The 18,605-nt window shown below is 32.7% G+C and overlaps 3 protein-coding genes across 5 annotated transcripts; all 3 read left to right on the top strand.

Moving 5' to 3' along the window:
• The first annotated feature begins 813 nt into the window (after positions 1-813).
• Positions 814-7,644, top strand: LOC123720333 (L-threonine ammonia-lyase-like). 2 transcript variants are annotated; one of them, XM_045676892.1, is made up of 9 exons: positions 814-935; positions 1,611-1,724; positions 1,928-1,998; positions 2,071-2,358; positions 2,833-2,995; positions 3,189-3,344; positions 4,497-4,633; positions 6,227-6,452; positions 6,874-7,644. In XM_045676892.1, the coding sequence occupies exons 1-9, from the start codon at positions 909-911 to the stop codon at positions 7,024-7,026; spliced, it is 1,335 nt and encodes a 444-aa protein (XP_045532848.1). In that variant the 5' UTR covers positions 814-908; the 3' UTR covers positions 7,027-7,644. The 2 variants fall into 2 exon arrangements, with proteins under 2 accessions (XP_045532848.1, XP_045532849.1); XM_045676893.1 differs by lacking the exon at positions 814-935 and adding an exon at positions 1,294-1,309.
• Positions 7,645-8,009: 365 nt separating this feature from the next.
• Positions 8,010-11,787, top strand: LOC123720332 (L-threonine ammonia-lyase-like). Its single transcript, XM_045676890.1, has 9 exons — positions 8,010-8,152; positions 8,710-8,823; positions 8,918-8,988; positions 9,185-9,472; positions 9,677-9,839; positions 10,013-10,168; positions 10,591-10,727; positions 11,018-11,243; positions 11,529-11,787. The coding sequence occupies exons 1-9, from the start codon at positions 8,144-8,146 to the stop codon at positions 11,700-11,702; spliced, it is 1,338 nt and encodes a 445-aa protein (XP_045532846.1). The 5' UTR covers positions 8,010-8,143; the 3' UTR covers positions 11,703-11,787.
• A 154-nt stretch (positions 11,788-11,941) lies between these two features.
• On the top strand, positions 11,942-18,537 carry LOC123720482 (L-threonine ammonia-lyase-like). Of its 2 annotated transcripts, none has more exons than XM_045677102.1 (11): positions 11,942-12,453; positions 13,372-13,485; positions 13,834-13,904; positions 14,495-14,591; positions 15,297-15,487; positions 15,716-15,878; positions 15,973-16,128; positions 16,254-16,396; positions 16,597-16,696; positions 16,938-17,066; positions 18,374-18,537. In XM_045677102.1, exons 1-11 carry the CDS (start codon positions 12,334-12,336, stop codon positions 18,515-18,517), a joined length of 1,428 nt encoding a protein of 475 aa, XP_045533058.1. In that variant the 5' UTR covers positions 11,942-12,333; the 3' UTR covers positions 18,518-18,537. The 2 variants fall into 2 exon arrangements, with proteins under 2 accessions (XP_045533058.1, XP_045533057.1); XM_045677101.1 differs by having other exon boundaries at positions 13,360-13,485.
• The last annotated feature ends 68 nt before the right edge of the window (positions 18,538-18,605 follow it).

The following is an 18,605-nucleotide window of genomic DNA, read 5'->3' as shown; positions in this document are numbered from 1 at the left end:
TCTTTTTTCCGACTTTGATTTTTTTAATAATTACTTCATAATCACAGTATCGAAACTCTAAATTCATTCAATATCCGAAATATAAAATTTTCACTATATATTATATAAATCTTACTTTATGCAGTAGTTTTTATTAAATTTACATTAATACTAATAATATACATTCTGAACAATTTTTTTTTATAGAACAGGGGGCAAACGGGCAGGAGGCTTATCTGATGTTAAGTGATACCGCCGCCCATGGACACTCTCAATGCCAGAGGGCTCGCGAGTGCGTTTCCGGCCTTTTAATTCCTTTTTTTTTGACACTTCGATACATAAAAAGTGTAAGAATCGCTTATTATGTCGTAGTTTGAAACAGTCAAATGTTGGTTCAGTCACGAGGTCGTGGTACGATTTTTTATACAAATTGAATAAACGATTACCACTGAGGTCGCGTGGAAACAAACTGGCTTGTTTATTCGACGTCATGGTATGATAAGCGATCCATTTCAGTTGTAGGTTGTCAATAGGATTGCAATAAGAGCTCATTGTGGGCTCCCTTATCTGGACCTATAGAATTTAAGATATTATATACCTACATTTATATAATTTGGTAGGTTCGTTATAAATAAAGCTCTTCCAAACTATTCGATCTTCCAATATTATTTATACACTTTATAGTATATGGTTATCTGGAGGCATTTCAAAAAAATTTTGTATTATTTTATTGCGTTTTTATATTATTTTATTTTATTATTGAAACCAACAAATTGCGCATATATTTAGTATAGTTTAAGAAATTAAATAAAAATAGTGTAAGCGCGAAGGACATTCAGTTGTAATTAGAGAACCGTGCTGACCGGTCATTTGATAATATTATCTCGAAATTGTGTTTTTAATTTTGCTGCTTTACGCAATAATTAAATATGGAACGCTACGACTGCTTTCAGCCAGTAAGAAGTTTTTATTACAATATATGATTATACTGATACTCGTAATTCTATAGATGTGAGCGTTATAGTAATACCACATATCACCAAATGCCATACAAACATTTTATTACTATTTATATATTGTTGTGAAAGCTTTTATTTTTATTAAGTTAATCTATGTTAGAATGCAAATAGAATCTTATATTTTTTGCATAGTGAGACTGCAACATTTTACGAATACGTGGCTATGTATTGGTTTAGTAGATCCACACAGATCCAGTTAACTTCACATCTATAATACAAGTATCGATTATTTAAGACAATATTCATATCCAAGTAAGACTTAAGTAAATTGGCAATTGCCTATAGAAGGAGGAGGTCGCCGAGGAGGTAAGGTAGGAGACAGCAAGATTGGTACCGCTTATAAACGACCAACTTTAAAACTACATCTTTGTTCAAATGAAAGTACATATATAAACTACTTCATGCTATATAGATGAATGACCGTAAGTAATCATTAGGCCAACAAGTCAATATACTTATATGAATAATAATTGTGATAGTTATTTGTAAACTGAGACATCTGCTATCATTAATATATATCCGACACCTTTGATCTTTGTCATCATTAAATATAAGTGCTAATACTCACAGTCGCAGCTGTGGTCGTGGTGTTAATACAAAATGGTTTTTCAGACGATAGAGTATGATCCAATGTGCGATCAGGATAACCCTCAAAAAATATCCTTTGAGGATGTATCAGCGGCTGCATTCAGAATTCAAAGTGGGATCGTTAAGACGCCATGCGTGGTAAGTTTTTTTATAGATGTCTAAGAATAATTGTCTTATAAATATTACTTATGGTTCGCATTTATCTTCTACGATGTTATTTGCGAATTTTACACTTTATTCGAAGACTTATGTCTGGCCCTAACGTCAATGATGCCCATTGGTAGACAGTCCAAACTCTAATAAGGATTACGCGATTTTATACAGTAATTGTTTTGTTACAGAAATCGCACATGTCAAACATATATGGTATGGACATATTCCTCAAAAATGACTTTCTGCAGTACACTGGGAGGTAATTTATATATAAATATTATTTAAATATTAAATTGAATTTATTTAAATTAAAGTATCTTTACAATTTTAGCTTTAAAGAACGCGGTGCTCGTAACGCGTTGCTCTTACTTCCGCCTGAAGCCAAAACTCGTGGTGTGATTTCCGCTTCCCTTGGAAATCACTCCCAAGGTTTAAGCTACCATGCCAACCAGTTGAACATACCCACCACCGTAGTTATGCCGAACGTTGCTCCCATTATGAAGATTGAGAACTGTCGGTCGTATGGCGCGAAAGTAATCGTACACGGCCATGACATGAAGGAAGCAAAATACCACGCAATGACGCTGGCAAAAGAGAAAGGTCTTACATACATTAATGGGTAAGTGAGCGGTTCATGAATAGCCCTGGCATAAGGCATTATTAATTTGGTATGACTTATAAGAACATGTTTATCAGAGCTTAAATCATAAAACCTGTGGGTAAAATTATTTACTTTCATCTGTGTGTTCTTTCTAAACCATTTAATCCTTTGTTATTTCTGTAAATAATAACTTTTAGAATCTTTAAAAAACAGTTAAGCTTTTGCCAATGTTAAGTTAGGTATTATATAAAAGTAAGAAATTTGGCAAGCCCATAATTAAGCAATAAAAACTTGCTTACCTCAATATAAGACTTTAAAATAATAGATAGATTCATTATTACGATACAGTAATTCTATTTACTGTCTCTAAAAAAAGTGTAAATTATTTGTCCCTTTACTGTTCATAAGGCCTTTTTCATATTCGAAGCTAGCTCTTGCTCTATGTAATGATTAAAATCGTGTTTAATTTAGTAATATAAAGGTAATCCACAGATATGACCATCCCCATATAATGGCTGGACAGGGGACAGTGGGGTTAGAAATACTTGGACAAGTCCCCGATGTCGACGCCATCTTGGTTCCCGTTGGGGGTGGAGGCTTACTGGCGGGAGTTGCTACTGCTGTCAAACATCTTAGACCTCATGTTCTTATATATGTTAGTATGTGCTCGTATCATATATGGTTTTAGCTTGATTTATTTATATTATATCTGTGCTCGAGTTTTTCTATCCTTTATTCACTTCCTTATTACGTAGTTCATAATGAAGATAACATTTATTGAGTAAAATAATTAGCATGACATAGGTTAATTGTATATAATATACAATAAAATTTTATATTTCTTTTAGGGTGTGGAAACAGAAAAGTGCCCTAGTATGGAGGAGGCGATGCGACATGAATCCCCAAAATGTGTAGAAATCCGATCAACACTGGCGGATGGTCTTGCCGTACCAACCGTTGGGTTCAACGCCTTTTTTACTGTCAAATCACTTATCGATAAGATGGTATGTATGGATACTGCAATAATTTAGTTTAACAAGAAAAGGAACCAATGCAGTACACATATTTACACACATAATCCGTTCTATGTTCGCATTTAACACTCGCTCGTACGGTGAAGGAATTGGCACTCGTAAAACACGAAAGTCTCAGACACTTGTGATTTATTTATTTATTACATACATAGAACTACATCTACTGAATATTTTACAAAATCTTCCATCTAAAATGTATGACAACTGAAGTAAAGATAAGCTATTCAAAAAAATAAAAATACAATCACTATGTGATCACTAAACATTAACTATGTTTTTTACTCGTGCGATTTTTTCCGATTACTATCTTTGGGAATCAGTCTCCCTTGTAAAATTTGAAGCGTCGTTATAAAAATTCATTCATTCGATGATACGGGAAAATATTATTAAATTTAATGTTTATATTGAATAGTAATTTTATCATATAATCTTATGCGCGTAAAGGATAAGATTAGGTTACGTTAATTACGTTACCTTACGTTCTCAAAGGCGTACTAATAACATTATTATAATAGTAGTTAATTATATTCAAAGTGTTGATAGTTTTAAGATAAAATTTTTATTTTTTTAAAGATTTTTAAATAAAAATCACGGTGCGAATAATTTTACGTTATACAAATATACGTCTAATAACACGTTTTCTATAGAGATAGAGACCAGACCAGAACTGCTCTGTTTCTCTTTCCACTACTGCAGAAAGATTTTTTGGTTAGCTTGAAAATTTGTTGAGGGAGTAATGTCTATTCGATATTCTTTAATATTTTATGTAGGGCCATTTTATTCTTTTTATAAATAGACACAAGAAGCAATTATTTGTTATAGAATTAAACGAACACACAATAATAATAATAATCCATTCTTTGGTCATGTTTATTTCATAGACAAGGATTAGCGTTCCGTTTGACACATTTAAACGATTGTTGATTTCAGACATTGTCGATTTCTTAACGTGTTAGATTCCTACATAGGCAGAAATTGCAGTGTATAGTAAATCAAACAAACGACCTCAGGAATGAGAGTCACGTGAGTCAGTGAAGCCACACTGCTCATTACTCAATCACTTAGTATTAAAACCATGTTCTATAAATAAGTAATTTATTGAAGCTAAAAATGTGATTTTAGATTACCGTGAACGAAGACTGGCTAGCTAGAGCCATACTGCGGCTAGTGGAACAAGAGAAGTATGTTGTTGAAGGTGGTGGTGCAGTCGGAGTAGCAGCCATCATGGCTGGTCTTGTACCAGAACTTGCCGGCAAGAAGTAAGTCACCGTTTTTGCACAAAAAACTTTCCCTCACATTCACTGAATTTTAATAGGGCTCATAATTTAATAGAAATTGGTTTATTTATACAATAAGAAACATTTTATTAACACCGTTTTCACTACGTTCTGATTGTTTTCATCGCGTTGTTAACACAATATTCTAGACAGAGACAAAATAGTTAAAAGTTAAAAGTATGCAACTAGATCGATTTAGTTTTTATGAATGGTTATTGTTCTGGTTATAGTAGTTATGTCTTACTAAAATAATATTTTGCTTTATTGTAGTTAATTCTATTCTAATACATTTTTATTCTTATAAGAGACATGATTTATTTGGTGTATTTGCTTTGGCTATTGGTATTTTGGCATTTTAATATACAGTCATAGTCCTATATATTACTTAGAGTTAGATTCAGAGTAATTATTTAACGCTATCTATGACTACTTATCTATGATGACCGTCTCTCAAAAAACGTATAGGTATGTATTTGATAAACAGAAATAAGTCTAAGTACGATTTATAATTCAACCTTAACAAGTACGACTTTTAAACAAATAATTTCAATTCTTTATCAAGCTTGCTATGCATTTTAAATAACGATTTCAATTTTAATATTTAGTTACAAGTTTATAATATCACACGAATTTAAGTGTGACCCGGAATCATAAGACCTAGACATTTTATCAGTCAGTATCTTATATTTATTGTCTGCCTATTTTTATATGCTTCTCATTCTATATAATTATCTATCACGCGAACATACCCCTTACACGATAACATAATATAGTGTTGGGTAACACGTGTCCGATATCTAATTAATATTTTATTTATAAAAAGCTCTGACCTGTCTGATCTTTTAATTCTAATAATAAAAAAATTGTGACAAATTATGAACGGCGATGTCATAAAGACGTACTTGTTGCATTTGAAACCTGCTACTCGAAAATATTCTAATATTCCTATTTGTTTTATTTTTTAATTTAATTCCACCGGAGCCATATTTTGTAAATGGCAATGTTACGATATTTTCCATCATTTCTGAAAAATTTACATGTATATCATATACGTAGTAAAGTAATGTTAAATTTGTAACCATGTTAATACTGGATTAGATACGGAGCACGATTTGGTTTGACCCTGTCTATAATGTCATATATCATCTACGTGACTCATAAAACAAATGAATGAGAAAGATTTGGAAATGTGTGTTTAATTAGGAAGTCAACCAACTTTAATGCACAAGCCTTCTTGAAACGTTCTTATTCAGCCGAAGTATAATTTGTACATTTTCGATAGTATTTTCCATATTCAACAATAACTATAAATTATAGTGCTATTCGACAGACGTGCTGCTTATTTTTTCACACGTTTAGTTTCTATAATACGTTAACATAGAACATAAGAAAAGTATAAGTTTCGCAATACAACGAGGAAATGCTGTCAGCATTAAAGGTACACTGCCACAGGGACCATACTTTTGAAAAAAAAAATATTTTATTTATTCATCCATTTTCATTATTATTATTACTATCAAAGTTAGGAATATTGTAAAACTGTATAAAATAAATGTATCAAATATTTTTCTTCAGGGTGGTCTGCATACTATCAGGTGGTAACATCGATACCACAATATTAGGTCGTTGTTTGGAACGAGGTTTGGCAGCAGAGCAGCGGTTGGTAAAATTCAAAGTGACTGTCAGTGATCGACCAGGTGGAATCGCAGAGCTTTGCAAGCTTTTAGCTTCTTTGGGAGTGTCAATAAAGGACATCATGCAGGAACGCGCTTGGGTGTATGGGGATATATTTAGTGTCAGGGTGAGTTTAGCTATACTGTGGTTGTTGTCTGTGATAAGTATATACTGAAAATATATATGGTATATCTTATTTTTTCAAAATGTCTACTAGAACTACATACTATGGACTTTCGACTTTAATAAATAGGCATATGCGATAAATAAGATAAAAAATGTACACAATTTGAACAAATTGAACTTAACACAGAACTATTAATTTAAATCTAAAACTTAAAATAATTTTCAATGTTTAAGTATGATACTTTGTATGACGTTTGATGTATCATATATAGTGCTATCATTCGAGTATATTAGATTCAAATTTTGTGTATTAGAAATTTTAATAAATAATTGATCCATCTAATAAGATAGCCCGCAAACGGGAATCTTTAAAATTTATTAATTAGTAATTCTATGTAATTTCATAGCGACATTTTTTTCAGGTAAAAGTAGTATGTGAAACTAGAGGACCAGATCACATGGCACAACTGCGAACTGTGATAATGAACACTTACAAAGAGTGGTATTTTGCGCGGGAATTTGAAGATCGAGATCGACGTCCAAGTACAGATTCGCTAGATGACGTATCCCATTAGAAACGACTCCTAGTACTGTAGTAGTACACGGTATATAAAATAAAAAAAGTTAATTATTTTATCGAAAAAAAGCACGCAAATTCGACCAATTAATCAAAATAAAAAAAATATCTTTGGCCTCTCAGTAATCCATTTAATATTTTTACTATCTACTAGAAAACCAACGACCTGGGGTCTGGGCCTATGATTTGTATTAGGACCTCTTTCGTTATCATTTGTTTTTTTTAATAGGCCTGTTCTGTGCCTAACACACGCCGTTGACTTTTTGGGTCTTAGTTTTCCGTCACCGTACGAGCGAGTGTTAAATTCGGGCATACACGGTAAGTCTTATTGTTAATAAACAAAACGGTATTTATGATTTCTCACCAGGCTAACAACAACGCATTTTCAGCTCTATTATAAACTACTAAGGGTGACTATATTTATATTTCTTAAGTATTGATCTTATAAAAAATCATTTAAAACTAAGCAAATGATCAGACGCGGGCGTCGATCAAAAAGTACGTTTGGAAATGTACGACCTAATAATGAATTGTACCACAAAATATTATTTAGTAATGTATGCAAAAAAATCTGTGATTTCATATAAATTAAATAAATACAAATGTTTGTCTTTTTTATAATAATTCCGTAGATCATAGACAGCTGAGGTGATTTCCTTTCCATTTAATATTAAAAAGAAGAAGAAGAAAATAAAGGGAATACCCTTATAAAGTGATATTAAAATAAAGTTCTCTGCGCAGACGCCGCATAGTAAGTAATGTAGCCACTTTGAAACTTCCTCTGTGGTTTAGTAGTGCAAGGGCTATATCGGAACTTCTTGGATCCATTATAGGCGAAACCGTAATTCTTTAGAGTGAACGCTGATCTACTTGCTGTTTTCGAATTATTTCTGCCCCTTTGAGCAAAAAGACTTATATAGTCTGTTATATATCTGATATAAATAAAATCAATGTTACTGGCTGATAGCTCATGCACTTAAATAAATTATAGACAAACTTTGACACACATCAAACACTAACATGAATGGAGGCTCCTGGAATTTCTAAATAATTTAATTCAATTTAAACATGATACAAAATTCCTTGTTTATATAATACATAAAACAATTTTCACAATGCAAGACGTAAGTAAACATTGTTATCATGGTGAAAATACATCTCATTTTCCTTTCTTTTCTTTATAACGTGGCAAGCTAGTGCAAAAGAACACCTCCGTATATTTTCCTTCGCTGTACAAGCTACGTAAGGCATCTAGAAATTAAATCTTTAAGAATTTAGACGGAATTTTAGAATTTTATTTTTTCACAACTTGAGGGTTAAAAACAGCAACATTGCGAGTGTTGGAAATTAAGGCTATCAATATATTGAGACAGATACAAAATCTATATTCAATAGGTTTTGTATATACTGACGATATATTTTTTAGTAATAAGTAAAGCACTACTGGCGTTCTTCCATGAGCTCATGAAAGTAGTAGATAAACGCGCGTAGGTCAAATATTAAAACATAAAAATTCCAACTTCCCTAGTTCACACAATACTTATTTTTTAAATAAATACTTTACGCAAATGAGTTAAACCTCCGGTCGAGCCAAGCTTGCCTAAACAGCCCGAGCTGAGCAACAGCGACATTGTTTTATTTTAAAGTTAAGAGTTTTAAGTTACTATTACACGTGTCACAGGACGTAGAATTTGACGAGTTCTGCGACCCTAACAATCCACGAAAAATTAAATATGACGACATACTGGCTGCATCGAAAAGAATTGCTGGATTTGTTGTAAAAACGTCCTGCACGGTTAGTATTTTAGTTTATCGCTTTCCAAATCTAATTAACATCTTGCTATTTTAGGAAAAAATAAGATGTTTTTAATTTACATTATATGTTTCAGAGGGCACTCATGTCTGACAGACTTGGGATGGAAATTTATCTTAAACAAGAATTCATGCAATACACTGGATGGTAAACTTTTGTATACTTTACCAAATTCATTGATTTTGATCCCCTCATATCGGCTAGGTTAGGGAGGTAGGTTAGTATTAAAAGCATAACCTCATCTGTTGTCGTGATTAAACATAGTTTCCGTGATCTCCAATATATCCTGATTCTGAATGTTGAAGTCAATTTAATTGCCAGGTTTCATGTTTTATATTTTCAGTTTTAAAGAGCGAGGTGTAAGAAACACCCTAATGTTACTTAACGAAGAACAAAAAAGAGCGGGCGTGATAGCAGCCTCGACTGGTAACCACGGATTATCTCTCGCCTACCATTCAACACTTATGGGAATCCCTTGTATAATTGTAATGCCAATACAGGCACCTATCACGAAGATTTCTAAATGTGAAAAATTTGGTGCAAAGCTATTACTACATGGCAATAATATTGCGGAAGCGAAACGCTTTGGAATGGGTATAGCTAAGGAAAAGAAAATGCGATATGTCAATGGGTATGACGCACCGATATTTGTTTACTAAACGACCTTTGCTAAAGCAATGGTCGGTAACTGCGTAAAATAATTATAAGTTTTTAATAATAATACATAGCTTCAATCCGTTCAAAAAGTGTTTGTCGTAACTGCGTAATTTTTACATAAGCATAATGAATTATCCTAGTTAATACATGAAGAAAAGACTTGTCTTGATATTTTCAGCTATGATCATCCTAATGTTATAGAGGGTCAAGGAACTATAGGTATTGAAATAATGGAACAAGTTCAAGGAGTCGATGCGGTTTTAGTCCCTGTCGGAGGTGGCAGTTTGGCTTGTGGCATTGCAGTTGCTGTGAAACATTTGAAACCGGATGCTGAAGTCTATGTAACGTTTTAGATATTTACGTCTTTTCTTAGATTCTTTAGCAAGCCGCATGCTTAAGACTTTCCTTTAATCGATGACTGCATATAATCCGTGGTCCGTCTTCTATATACACTGCAAAAGATATTAATTTTCATAAGTAAAATCCAAAGTATATCTCATGATTCAATTTACAGGGCATTTGTACAGAAAAAGCCTGTAGTATGGTCGAAGCCTTGAAAAAAAATGAGAGAATAGCTATAACGATCGATTCAACAATTGCTGACGGGTTAGCAGTAAACATGGTCGGTGTAAATACGTTTTACAATTTAAAAGGTCTTATAGATAAAATGGTTAGTGTTCTTTCTCTTTCTTTTACTTTTCTTACAAATCAGATTATGTTGTATATCTATGTATTTACTTTTGGACGATAAAAATTGTGAATATGAAATAAAAAGTGTTAAGTAAACATAAAATTCCAACAGCGGTCGGGCAAAAAGCATTTAAAACTGACTAAGAAATTTAGCAATACTAATAAAGCGTCAACACTGTTACTAAGGTTTATTTAATTATCAAAATAATCCGGTAAAACTGCTTATGAAAGTTATTATTCTTCTTTAAAAATAAAACTAAATTAAATTAAAATAAAATGCTTTACAAATGACAGCAATACATGCTATTGGCTAAATTCGTTTAATATTGTGTAATATGAAAATATATAAATTTACTAAGGTTTGTTATTATAAATTTTAAAATCATTATTATTTTTACAAAGGTGGTCGTTAAAGAAGATTGGGTAGCTCGTGCTATAATGCACGTCGTTGAGGAGGAAAGATTTGTGGTTGAAGGTGGTGCTGCAGTGACCATTGCTTCAATCATGGCGGGGTTGTTTCCGAACCTCAAAGGGAAAAAGTTAGCGTCGTTTGAATAAACTTAACTATAAAACTTTGGCTAGATAGCCAGTTTGAATGTGTGACATATAGAACTACATTTTATGAACCTTGGTCTTTTTATAACTGCTATCATTAGTTAGTCAATCATTCGTTGTTCTATGTAGCAATTATAACAGTTACCCATGAATTCTTCTAAACCATTGTTCCTAGATTTTCCTTTAATCATATACAGATTATTTTAAACTTTTAAAATCATTATTGCAAAAATTCATTATTTTTGGTATAGTTAAAGATGAGATTTTTTTACAGAGTTGTCTGTGTTCTAAGTGGTGGTAACATCGATACAACAATTCTTGCCCGGGCCTTAGAGCGTGGTATGGCTGCTGAAGGACGACTAGTTAAATTCAAAGTAACCGTTACCGATCGTCCTGGGGGTATGGCAGAGTTATGTGGAATGATGGCAAACCTGGGAGTAACACTTCGGGATTGTATTCCTGAGAGAGCTTGGGTCAAAGGAGACATCTTTAGCTGTGAGGTGAGCATTTGTGCGTCAATATAGGCCGGAACAGTGAGATAGACTGGCAATGTGTCTGCGCATTCGGTAAAGGAACAACACAACGTGAAAACTACACCACGTTAAGAGCTACAAATCGACAGTGCATCATCAATAGGGTGGCGATTTCTTTAAAGCATGCCTGCTATATATAATATATAAAGTGCCCAAATTATTATGTCAATTTTAAATCTTTCTAGCTATTGTTGAAATGTATAGTTGTCTGTTATCTTCTACATTTTATTATACAAATTTATTATGTTTCAGCTTAAAGTAATAGCTGAAACCAGGGGTTGGGACCACACTAAAGAACTTGTTGAACAAGTAAAGAAACATTTCAAGCATTATTACTTCCCAGAAATGGGTGATAACCAGGGAAAATCTCCAGGTGCCCGACGCGGACCATGTTTGGCGCCCAACCCAGTGTGTATGCAGAAATAGTGTATTCCGTGTATCAATAAAGTATACTGTATATTTTTATGATTATACAATTTATCTAAAAAAACTTGTAACATCTTTTAAGACTTTAATAAGATATAAACCTTTGTTTCATTGAGCAGATAAATCTTCGCTATTATTAAAATGAAGGTAAATAACATAGTATGATATGACCCATATTGTACTTGACTTGTAAAAAAGAAAACTTAAGATCATAGATACGTAAACGAATTGGTATGGAAATGGTCACATAACAATTAATGAGGTAATGTCATTCTTATATCTTCCCTTGCCTGTAGTGGGTCTCACCAGTCGTGAAATGATTTTGTCTTAAGCCCCTTACGTCAATGTCAAATCAAGCATTGAATTCGAATTACGAATGTTTTCATAATTATTTAGGCTTATCTTAAAAAAAAAACAAATTATCCCTTCTGTGGACTCCGATATAGACAACAATATACTGTGGTCTGTGACAGCTCCAACTGTCGCTAATGTTTTGTATAAATAAATAAATTGCAATAAAAATGTTTTGATTAAACAATAATTTATTATGAAAATCCATACCCGCATACAATAATATTATGGCTTTATAACACAGACTACATACATTATCACTTAAATACATATTCCTACTATGGAAAAACTCCCTAAACTTACATTTGATCAAGATCCGCTGAAAGAATCCTTAGGCGAAGCTCCTGCAGTATTGGCCAAAAGAAAACCAGTCGATCCTGCCCCTTGGTGTCCTACGTCAGTAAGTACTTATTTACTAAGTTTAATTATATGATTGTCACTTAACATAGTAACCTAATAGATATTTCATGTACGGACTTGGCAGTATATCTGCGTGTGTAACTGATCATTCTTCATGAAGGCATGTGACTTAGCCTACCGCCTCCGTAGCTGAGTTGACTACGATGTATAATAATTTCTAACACCTATTTAGATTACAAAGAACAACTAAAGTTTTAAAATCCGCTAGAAGATGCACATCATACTTCAGTATGATGACTCTCCTGAAAACAAAAATTCGCGCCTATTATTAGAAATCGCTGGTGTAGTCACCACGTGTAACATGTGTCAGAGGTCTATGTTCTAATTCGTAGTGACAAGCCACAGTCTCGTCTTGAGCGTAGTCAAATGTATCAAACCCAATACAGAAAAATCATTTGACAGCTCTTGAAACTTGATTTGAGTTTGATCGGACGTGGACGAGTTTGTCGGAGGTGGTTATTGGTTCTTACATGAATTGTCATTGTAGATCAATATTTTATATTAAAATTGGCAAATCGAGACACCTCATCTTGAGAAGTGACACACATTTTTAGAAATCCTCTATATATTACAATTATTTTACGTCTTAAATGCAGCTGCAAGCTCATAGGTTCTAACATTAGTGAACTGAAATTCATCTTCTTTTTTGTTATAAAATTATGCCACCGGTGGTTAATCGAATACTCGAAACCGAATCGAAACTCATTTTATATATATCAAAAGAAACAAAGACTTTTTTGTGTCCTGAATGTACGGAGTAATTATATCAGCGATATTAGTTATTCAAAAATGTTTAAAAAAGAATATTTTTAACGAACGGAATAACATTTTTTATGATGATGTAGTAAGACAAAGAAGTAATACAAAGTAATCATAGTCCTAAAAGGTTTTGTTTCAGGAAGAACAAAAAGATCCATCTTGCAATCCTGATTTTCCAAAAACCATAACATACAAGGATATCTTAACTGCATACCGTGCGATAAGTGAAGAAATACCGAGGACTCCTTTAGTGGTAAATATGTGGTAAACACGAAAAAATTATCAGTTTCCAGTCTTAATCAATTTTATCAAAATTGGTTGAAAAAAGAAACTATAAACAAATGTAACCTAAGAATGTTTTAAGAAATTTACGTAAATTTTTCGTTTTAAATTACTAATAAACTTACCACTCTATCATAATCTCATGATATCTAAGTAAATTTTTAAAATAAAATTTCAATATATTGTTGATTTTAAAACGTTATCTTTGAGCAGAACAAATGAAAGTTAACTTTAGAAAGTTTTAAACCTGATTACCTGTACATAATTGCATCAAAAATAACTCCTCACTATATTATTTGTTAAATAAAATATATTTCAGCGATCAAAATGTTGTGCTGAATTTGATATGGAAATATTCTATAAAGTTGAGATATTTTATCAAACTGGCAGGTAAGGTTTTGTTATTAAGCAACTTTAATTAAACAAGGATGTTATCAGTTTGTATATATGTGTAACTGTTGGATTAGTATGAGCATCGATTTAGGTATTAAAGCACGCCTAAATTACGTGAAGATATGTCTAACTGGAAATTTATCGGTAACTTATAGTTATATTGAAATTATCCTTTGATCGGAGACGCAGTTAGTTATATACTGTTACATAATGTTATAACGCATTTAATTTTCTGGATTAGTAATGATTTTTTAAATAATATTTTACAGAATTTTACAAATAAATAGATAGAGTTAGTAAGTATTGTTTGTAGTATAAAACAATGGCAATTTTTAACTTGTTTAATTTATTATTATATATAAGTAGGTGCTTAACGTGTTAATTACGTTTGACGACACGCTTACTTATCTCGAAATCATTTTGTTGCCGTGAAATTTGTGAACAAAAGTACCAATACGAAAATTGTCACACCTGCTTGGAATGGCTGAATAAACCATGACTCTCAAATCCATTAATATCACATACATGTCTAACTGATAACTTACTTTTTATGCCATACAAATATAATAACCATTTCTTAATTACAGCTATAATGAAAGAAAAGCTTTTTACGCCCTGTCCGTATTAAATGAGGACGAAAAATGTCATGGTGTTATCACAGCTTCTTTGGGCAATTGGGCTCTGGTAAAGTATTAGAACATATAGTATTTAAATACCATTAAAGAATCTATATTCATTATTAACACAACACAAACATAAGAAAAGAGAAAAAAAGAATATAAAGCAACTACAATGAATAACAAATGGAAGTCACTCAACAGATAACACACAAATCTACACATAAATCTTTTTATTTGCTGTCAGTTATAAATTCTACTTATTATTACAATAATCAAAGTATTAATAGGTAATTATTTTATTAGTGTCTGTACAAAATCATGCCCAATATGTATTCATCTAATATTCAAAATTTTATTGTATAATTTAGTCATGCTTACCCCGCAATTTGCGCCAACCATGGTGATTACTTTTCTTTGTCTAATCAAAACGAGCTTCAATGTTATGAGCCATGCCTTGATGATAAAAAATCATAAAGAAAGAAAAGAGATAAGAAATGTTAAAGATGGCCACAATGCCTGCTAAACACAAGCTTTAATAACTAAGATTTAAATTTTAAAAAGAATATATACTCTTTGCAGAATGCCTGGTTTGTAATGAATGAAATATATAATTCAAACTTTTGACTTTTGAAATATATAATTCAACAAGAATAACTGCGCATTCATCGTGAAAATTATCAAACCTATAACTGACAAGTTTTGTAGTAGTAGCAGAATACAAAAATCATATATATTAAAATGTAACATATCAAAAGCGATTTATTTCCAGGCTTTGGCATTTTATGGTCAACGTTTAGGCATACCTGTGACTGTGGTTCTACCGTCAACGACACCAGTTTATGTTGTTGGAAAGTGTCATGAACTAGGAGCCTTTGTTGTGTCTTACGGAGAAACTCTGGATGATGCAAGACGACAGGCGTTTGTTATGCTTAAAAAGAGGGGACAGGTGTATATAAACGGGTATAGTTGTTTGGTCGAATTGATCTTAATATTGGTAAAAACATACTCGAGAGAGTCTTGTGGAAGACGTATCTAGGCGTTAATAGGCAACCACCATCCATCTAAGTTTCTATGCCTGCTTCGACGGCTAAAAAGCACCTCTGTTGCGCATATAAATCTTTTTACTAAAGATATATACTTAATAAATATTAATACCAATTCATTGATTAAGTAGTATTAATTTAACAGATACGATAATCCCAACGTCATAGCTGCATCTGCTTCAATAGGGATTGAGATCTTGGAACAACTACCGGAGACCGATGCAATCATAGTACCTGTGGGGGGGGGCGGTCTGCTTGCTGGCATATCAGCTGCAGTTAAGCATATCAAACCAGGAATATTAGTATACGTAAGACTGTTTTGAATTTTTCTAAACTATGGAATTGCTATTACTCTTGAATGACAGAATTAATTAATTAACTTACCAATAATTGTTTTTCTAGGGCGTACAAACAAAAACCTCAAGCTCGTTCTATAATGCCATGGAAAAGGGACGCCCATACCAAACAGTTGTGACGCGTAATTTAGCCACATCGTTAATAGTGCCCACAGCTGGATACAACGCCTTCCACACCGCAAGAGGCCTCATTGATAAAATGGTTTGCGGTGTCATTTTAATTACCATAATTAAATAAAACAGTGAGATTTTTAAATCATGTCTATAACGAATGGCTAAAACTTGTTAAAGATCAATCAATAGATTGACACATAATATGTTTACTAGGTTTTAGTAAATGACGATTGCATATCACGCGCGATGCTACATTTGGTAGAAGAAGAAAAGCTCATAGTCGAAGGAGCAGGCGCAGCAAGCTTGGCTACATTTATGTCAATGCCAAATATACTTCCAGAGTTAAGGAAGAAGACGTATGTTGTTAGGTTTTTCCTAATATCTTTTTATTATTTAAATTTTAATAATATCTATCTTTCAAAAACAAAAAATCGCATCTTTGTAAAAGAATAATAAATATCAGCCAGTATTTTTGGCCTTAACATTTTTTTTATTTTTTTCTTTATAAATCGGTTACTTTATTAGGCTTGTTAGTGTGTAAATTTTGAAATTTCAGTGTCGTTTGCGTATTGACTGGTGGAAACATAGACACTTTGATCCTTCCTCGGTGTTTGGAAAGAGCGAAAATAATCGAAGGGCGAATTGTTAAATTGAGTGTGAGTTAAAATATAATCATAAAAGTGCCCCAGTGAGTTTTAACTTTTGTACACTTATTTTACACATAGATTGTGTGTACAATAAACAATGTATTAGGAGAAAAATTATTTTCTTGTGACTAAGTTGGTAGTTGTTAAATCAAGAAAAAAATATAAAGTAATGTAATGTTGATGCTGAATAGTAAATGGTGAATTTTAAAATGTATTACAGAATTAATCAATTCAACGTATATGTTTTTAGGTACGTTTAAGTCTTGATGAGCCATGGGAACACCTGAAGGTGCTAAGTATGATCGCTAATGTTGGTGCAAATGTTATTCAATACCTATCTGAGAAACCATTACTCGACGATGATTTCGATAAAACTTATGTCAGTATTTCTATAATTCAGATTTTTGATAATTCACCACTTATTAAAACAGTTTTCTATTTCTCTCCATGATGTCGCACAATCTGTCTATAATATCTTATATTAGGTTGGGGAAGTCTTTTCGCATTAAAGTATGTATGAACTTGTAATAAAATCTCTTTGGCTATACTATTTGTACCTGGCTGGTTTTGGTATCATTAAAAGTTTAAATTTATCAAAGATGATTCCAAATTCAAATTAGGATAATGTGTGGAAATTTTGATGTGAAATGCACGTCCTTCTAGTCACCCTATTACGGATAAAATGGATGCCATTTTTGAAAAAGTGGATCAAGATCAGCATATCAGTAGTTACGACGTAGCTGAAGAACTGGGACATTACCACAAAACAGTTTTGGCGCATTTGAAAAAAACTGGGTACACAAAAACGCTCGATATTTGGGTACCTCACGACCTCACTGAAATAAAACCTTATGAACCGTGTTCTAATTTGTGTCTTTATTACGATGCAATGAACGAACAATTTCTGAAGAAGCTGATAGCTGGTGATGAAAAGTGGATCAGGTACGACAATTAACTCGAAACAAGGTGATACTGTGTGTGTGGTGGGATTTGTAGGGCATAATTCATTATGAGCTGTTAACACCACACAGGACCATCGATACTGAAGTTTACTCAGATTAAAGCAAGAAGTTGACAGAAAGCGGCCAGAATTAATCAACAGAAAGGGTGTGGTTTTTCATCATGATAATGCTAGACCTCACACGTCTTTAGCCATTCAGCAAGAGAGCATGGCTAGGAGGTTTTAATGCATCCGCCGTATAATTGTGACCTTGCACCTTTAGATTTCCACCTGTTTCGGTCTCTTCAGAATTCTTTAGGCAGTGTCAGGTTAATATCACGAGAGTACTGCCAAAACCAGTTTTCGCGGTATTTTGATCAGAAGCCCCAAAATTTCTTAAGCAATGGGATCATGTCCCTGGCCAAAAGCTGGCAAAAAGTTATCGAACAAAATGGTACTTACATACTTTACTTAAATGTAAATAAACTATATCACAAATGTTGAATTTTCTTAAAAAATGCGAAGAAACTTTTTCCCCAACCTATTATATAAATCTATAAACAGTAGTAATAGCGTTGGCCTTGTTATGTATTTAAAAAATTAATGTCTTAATGATAATCTGCCTTAATGTTTATTTTTAAAGTAAACGCGAGCTTGTTACGATTATAATTTGAAGGAGTTTTTAAAGAGAGAAATTCGAATTAGGCTAGCATACCCTGATGCATTAATCAAGGCAATTATTTCAGCTGAAAGTACTCTGTGAAACCCGTGATATTGGACATGCGTGTACGCTCAAGAGAGTAATGGAGCGTCTTTTTCCAAATAAATGTCAATTTTATGAAGAGCCGTACCGTCCGGTCCCTATTTGCGCATGTTTTCCTCGAAGATAGACACATCCTAATTGGGAAATTCAAAAATGGAATCTAACAACTATTTAGTAACTGCAAGTCTTTTAAAGACATCATAAAGAACTCTATG

Source organism: Pieris brassicae, chromosome 2, assembly GCF_905147105.1.
Source record: "Pieris brassicae chromosome 2, ilPieBrab1.1, whole genome shotgun sequence".
Lineage (NCBI taxonomy): Eukaryota > Metazoa > Arthropoda > Insecta > Lepidoptera > Pieridae > Pieris > Pieris brassicae.
Note: the sequence above shows the minus strand (reverse complement) of the source record. Positions and strands in the feature narration are given on the sequence as shown.

What these genes read in the sequence shown, in the direction of transcription:
- LOC123720482 (XM_045677101.1), top strand. Translation starts at nt 12,334, where the DNA reads ATGGAAAAACTCCCTAAACTTACATTTGATCAAGATCCGCTGAAAGAA. An exon ending in GGCGAATTGTTAAATTGAGT is followed by an intron (nt 16,697 to 16,937) that starts GTGAGTTAAAAT and finishes ATATGTTTTTAG; the next exon opens with GTACGTTTAAGTCTTGATGA. An exon ending in ATGATTTCGATAAAACTTAT is followed by an intron (nt 17,067 to 18,373) that starts GTCAGTATTTCT and finishes CAATTATTTCAG; the next exon opens with CTGAAAGTACTCTGTGAAAC.
- LOC123720333 (XM_045676892.1), top strand. Translation starts at nt 909, where the DNA reads ATGGAACGCTACGACTGCTTTCAGCCA. An exon ending in TCGTTAAGACGCCATGCGTG is followed by an intron (nt 1,725 to 1,927) that starts GTAAGTTTTTTT and finishes GTTTTGTTACAG; the next exon opens with AAATCGCACATGTCAAACAT. An exon ending in GACCTCATGTTCTTATATAT is followed by an intron (nt 2,996 to 3,188) that starts GTTAGTATGTGC and finishes TATTTCTTTTAG; the next exon opens with GGTGTGGAAACAGAAAAGTG.
- LOC123720332 (XM_045676890.1), top strand. An exon ending in TTGTAAAAACGTCCTGCACG is followed by an intron (nt 8,824 to 8,917) that starts GTTAGTATTTTA and finishes TATATGTTTCAG; the next exon opens with AGGGCACTCATGTCTGACAG. An exon ending in CCGAACCTCAAAGGGAAAAA is followed by an intron (nt 10,728 to 11,017) that starts GTTAGCGTCGTT and finishes ATTTTTTTACAG; the next exon opens with AGTTGTCTGTGTTCTAAGTG.